The 5,275-nt window shown below is 37.0% G+C and overlaps 1 protein-coding gene across 1 annotated transcript; it reads left to right on the forward strand.

Moving 5' to 3' along the window:
- Positions 1-1,189: 1,189 nt before the first annotated feature.
- LOC111995165 (uncharacterized) lies at positions 1,190-4,992 on the forward strand. The gene is made up of 7 exons (XM_024027074.2): positions 1,190-1,555; positions 1,658-1,827; positions 3,131-3,207; positions 3,372-3,437; positions 3,606-3,680; positions 3,777-3,851; positions 4,296-4,992. The coding sequence occupies exons 1-7, from the start codon at positions 1,404-1,406 to the stop codon at positions 4,755-4,757; spliced, it is 1,077 nt and encodes a 358-aa protein (XP_023882842.2). The 5' UTR covers positions 1,190-1,403; the 3' UTR covers positions 4,758-4,992.
- The last annotated feature ends 283 nt before the right edge of the window (positions 4,993-5,275 follow it).

Below are 5,275 nucleotides of genomic sequence, written 5' to 3' on the forward strand. Positions count from 1 at the left end.
ATAGCTAAATTTTATCCCAAAAGAATAGAAAAAAATGCTAACCCACCCCCCCTCCCCCCCCAAACTTTGAGGCAGTGGCTATTACACCCCTCGAAGTTCAATTTTGGCCAATTTGCTCTATAAACTCCCCACATTTGCCAAATTGAAGCATCCGTTAGTCTGCGGTTAAAAGAGACTAACGTTGACTGACTAGCATGTGCTCTTCAAGTCTCCCCGCCAATCTTTTCAATTGCTTTCTTATGACCTCAAAGCCTCTATTGCTTACTTTTCTTTTTCTTTTTTCATTTATTAAGTAATCCTCTGTTAACTTACACAAAATACAAAAATTGAATCTTAAGAAACCCATAAACTTCCTTCACATTTTGACAAAGAAACAAAGAATATGAGTGTCAAAGCCTTTCAAGTTTCAACATGTACACTTTCTTGAATTCCACAAATAGCGGAGGAATGGAACCCACAGTACAGATGGCAAGATCAGCAGCAGACAACGGCCTCTTTGTCAGTTACTCTCTGACCGTTTGAAGGCTAATTTGTTTGTTTGTTTGTTTTTTTAAACGGTTTAGCCTCTGTAATTTATGTGCACGTGACTGTCATGTGAGTGACGTTAGTCACTTTTAACAATAGACTAATAGATGCTTCAATTTGGTTAATGTGTCAAGATTAAGGAGTAAATTAGTTAAAATTAAAGTTAGGGAGTGTAATAACCACTGCCGCAGGGGTCTCTTAGCATTTTTTTTCAAAAGAATACACTATATGGTCTGTTTGGGATCTGCTTATTTTGTTAAAACTGAAAACTTTTTATTGAAAATACTATAGATAAAGGTAAAAGTTATCAGAAATAATATAATGAAACCCATGAATAATCTCAAAAAATGCAGTGGGACTCATGAATAGTAGCAAAAATAAACTGAATAGTAAAATAAGTTGATAAAATTATGGTCTATTTAGATACCATTTATTTGCTGAAAACTAAAAATTTATTAATAAAAATATTGTAATAAAATAATTTTTAAAAATATAAATAGTACTGTGTACTGCGACCAGTTAGCAAAATAATTTGCATAAAAACGCATTAAGCCAAACGGACACTATATCGGGTCTATAGATGGGCCTACAATTGGAGCCCTAAAGGATTTTTTTTTTCAGCCCAAACCATTAAAATCTAAAATCCCAAATTAAAAAAAAAAAAAAAAAAAATCCTAAAATCCCTAACGAAAAACTGATCTGCAAAAAGAGAGAGAAATAGAGACACTGTGTGCTGCGACTTGAGAGAGAGAGATAGAGTATAGTAAGTATTTGTAGCATATGATTTTGGTTTTGGGTTTGTAATAACTAATTATCCTTTTCCAAATTGGGGTACAAAGTGAGCAAAGAAGAAGAAGAGTCTTGCTGAGGACATCACAATGGACAGGGAGTGGGGATCGAAGCCCGGTAGCGGAGGCGCCGCCTCCGCACAGAACGAAGCTATCGACCGCCGTGAGCGCCTCCGAAGGCTCGCCCTCGAGACCATCGATCTCGCCAAAGACCCTTATTTTATGCGCAACCATCTCGGCAGGCACACACACTCTCTCAGACTCTCTCTTTTTCTTTCTCTTTGTTTGTTGTGTTTCTGATTTTGGTTTTTGATTTTGATTTCTGGGTTTTTCGTTTTTTGTAGTTATGAGTGTAAACTTTGCTTGACACTCCACAACAATGAGGGGAATTACTTGGCTCACACGCAAGGAAAACGGCATCAAACTAATTTGGCCAAGAGAGCTGCTCGTGAGGCTAAGGAAGCTCCTGCTCAGCCTCAACCCCACAAACGCAAAGTCTCTGTTCGTAAGACAGGCAAGCAAGCAAACAAACCCCTTTCCCACCATCTTTCTTAACTATAATCTTATTCCTGTCTCTGAGTCATTTTGTCGAACACTTAGTGTGCTAGTGTGAATTGTGTTAATATTGGTTGATAGTGTGAATAAGATCACATCTTTTGTGTGTTTGTAGGTGATTTTGTCTAAAGGGTAAAACTTAGGTGCAATAAAACACAAATAGTGTTATCTTTTTCAAGGAAAATTAAATTCAAAACAACCAGGTGTTTGAATTCAATTGGGGAGCCTAATGTAGTGCACCTGAGGTACTTTAACTAGGTTTTATCGTTGTCGAAATTATTCTGTGACTGTAAGACCCTGTTTGACTGCCTTTCGTAATTAGATTGAGATGGCAACTTAAAAGGACGTAGTCCTTGATCTTGGGTGGGTGGTATTGGGATAAGCTAACTTTTTGCAGTTCATGAAAATGAAGATTGTTTATTTGTTTGGGTTTTCTTATTTTATTTTAAGTGGTAAGTAATTAGATCATTATGCACGATGTACCATTTTGATTCCTAAAGGAGTAGGATTTACATGACATGACATACCTGAGGGTTTTAGCTTGATTAGGAATCGCATTTTGGAGTTCTTGGTGTATTTATTTTGATAAGTGAAGGACTTAAAAAATGTTACAACTGAAAAATAGGAGCTATAAAAAAAAAAAAAAAAAAAAAAAAAAAAAAAAGGGATTTTTATGTGACTAATTGGTTTTACTAAAAAGGCCATAAGGAGAAAGGGATATATGTCTTGTCTTGGCTTCACTTTTGGCAAGAGGAGGTGGTGTGTTAATAATATTAGTCTTTAGTCTTACAAATAGCTCAAATGAATAGGATTTGTAGGAAAGGAGCTTCAGCAAGTACTATTAGAATGACTTATTAGGATTAGAGTTAACATTGATTTATAAATACAAATAATTAGAATGACTTATTAGTTTATGGGTCCTTCTCAGAAACTAAAAATTTATTTGAGTGATGGAGAAGTGTTAACAGGTACTGATGATAGTCTCTATGGGTTTCCCGTTGTGGATTTTAGTGGTTTGAATAGCTTAGTGGTAATGACATCTTGTGTCCAATATCTGTGGTTCAAACCACACCTCCCCCTCCCTCGCTATCTACCTATCAAAAAAGCACTAGTATCTTTTTTTATTTGTTGTGATAAGTAGATTTTACTGGTTTTACTGATGATATCCTAAATGTTTTGAATCATTGAAGTATTCCATTGATAATTTTAGCGATCTTATATTTCGTAATCCATAATTATTTCTCCATTCGGTGTGCTTGCAGTGAAAATTGGAAGGCCTGGGTATCGGGTAACAAAGCAGTTTGATTCAGAGACAAAACAGAGGTCTCTTCTCTTCCAGGTGATTGTTAGTTATTTTTCTCTCTTTCTCCAATGTATTTTGGTTGTATAATACGAATCTCTTTGTTGCTGGTAATGTTGAGTTTTGTTTATGGATATGTTGAGCTGTGACAGTGAGACATTATATTAACTATCTTTTTCTGGCAATGTTGTTGTTTCAAGTAGATTGAATATCCTGAGATTGAAGACCTCTCAAAGCCAAGGCATAGGTTTATGTCATCTTATGAGCAGGTGACCTTTCTTAACTAGTTTCTTTCATTAGCATTTTCACATGCTGCTGTGATTTATTTTCTATACAGTCACTGCACTTAAAATGATTGAAGCTGAATTTACACTTTTGTTTTTTCAAAGATGAGCTAATGTTCTAACAATTTTTTTATCACATCTCAATGGATGCAGAGGGTCCAACCATTTGATAAAAGATACCAGTATCTTCTGTTTGCTGCTGAACCATATGAGATCATTGCTTTCAAGGTAAATCAAGCACATAATTGTAAAAGCTTTTGATATGTGTCTTAATAGTTAGTTTCAGTAATTCTTAGTGATTGTGCTTGTGTATTTTCGTTTCAGGTTCCTAGCACGGAGATTGACAAAACCCCTCCCAAGTTCTTCACACATTGGGATCCAGACTCAAAAATGTTCACGGTTAGTTTGCTTAATACTTTTCTCTACTGCTTCATATCTTTTTGGATGTGCTCTGGCACAAAGACCAACTGTTTGAACATTCTACCTGGTCCATTCCTGGTGTGCTTTCAACCTGGTCTTGGTTGCTTATAAGTTAGTGGACTAAAATAGTAAAATTTGTGCACCCTAGAGAACTTATCTAATTCACCCAGTGGATCAGCTCTTGTTCATAATTCTAATTATAGTTCTCTTTCTCTAAATTTACTTTGGCACCAACTGATGCCACCAAGTAGACCAAAGCTAATATATCAGCTGAATTGGTTGGACCATCTTCCAGTCTCCCTGGTCTAGTTAAATTACTCTGATTTTTTTTTTTTTTTTAAATTTTTTTTTTTAATGAATTTCTTGTTTGTGTCAATGGTGACTTTTAGCTGACCTGGTTATTTGTTGTGTATTAACTTGCAGTTGCAGTTATATTTTAAAACCAAGCCGCCAGAGGCAAGCAAGCCTCAACCTGCCCCTGCAGCCAATGGCACAACAGCTCCTGGTGTCCCATCAAGGCCTTTGCCACCACCGCCCCAAACTCCACCACCGCCGCCTCCTCCAACCCAAGGAGTACCACCTGGTGGACCTATTGGAAATCCTCCTAGAGCCCCTCCACCTTCAATACCTGCATCGTTCCCACCTCCACCACCTCCTACAGCAAATGGCCCTAGGCCTATGCCCCCTGGTGGAACTCCACCTGTCCCTCCCCCACCCCCGGTTGGTAGTGGCACAATGGCAAATTTTACTCCTGGTACTAGGCCTCCAATGCCTCCCCCACAAGGTTTTCCAAACCAACAGATGCAGGGCCAAGGAATTCGTCCATTGCCACCACCTCCTAGCATGGGACAACAGATCCCCAGGCCTCCTCCTCCTTCTCAGTAGGCATATCAAGAACTTTGTTTGAGAACCCTTTTTGAACTATGTCTATGTGAAGGATAAAGATGTGGTTATCCTTATATTTTAACAGAATTGAAGTTGGATCTAGTTAGCAATACTTAAGACCCTTCTGAGTATTGGCTTATTTTGTATTTTGCCGTTTCAATTTGTTAACTTGTCCGGTACCTTTTCATTTTTTCGCTTTATTACTAATATAATTTTTTTTAAAGGCTTGGAGAAAGCACAAGTCCCATAGATATTGTTAGATTTATTTTAAGACCTTTGTTTGTGGAGAAGTATTTTAAGTCTTCTTTTGCTGCAATTGTCGTGTCAAATGCAAAAAATAGCCTCAATATGTTGTTTGGTGTTGCACTTCCGGCATCTCATTGAAAATGTATAGTGTACAAAGTGCTGATAGAAATCAATAGGGTGAGGAGTTATTGACTGATATAAAATGTTAAAAATCTATTCAATATTAGTTCAAGAGGTTTATAAGTTGATGTAACAATGAATGTGATTTCTAT

Source organism: Quercus suber, unplaced genomic scaffold, assembly GCF_002906115.3.
Source record: "Quercus suber isolate HL8 unplaced genomic scaffold, Cork oak 2.0 scaffold_539, whole genome shotgun sequence".
NCBI classification, from domain to species: domain Eukaryota; kingdom Viridiplantae; phylum Streptophyta; class Magnoliopsida; order Fagales; family Fagaceae; genus Quercus; species Quercus suber.

What these genes read in the sequence shown, in the direction of transcription:
- LOC111995165 (XM_024027074.2), top strand. Translation starts at nt 1,404, where the DNA reads ATGGACAGGGAGTGGGGATCGAAGCCCGGTAGCGGAGGCGCCGCCTCC. An exon ending in TTATGTCATCTTATGAGCAG is followed by an intron (nt 3,438 to 3,605) that starts GTGACCTTTCTT and finishes CAATGGATGCAG; the next exon opens with AGGGTCCAACCATTTGATAA. An exon ending in ATGAGATCATTGCTTTCAAG is followed by an intron (nt 3,681 to 3,776) that starts GTAAATCAAGCA and finishes TTTTCGTTTCAG; the next exon opens with GTTCCTAGCACGGAGATTGA.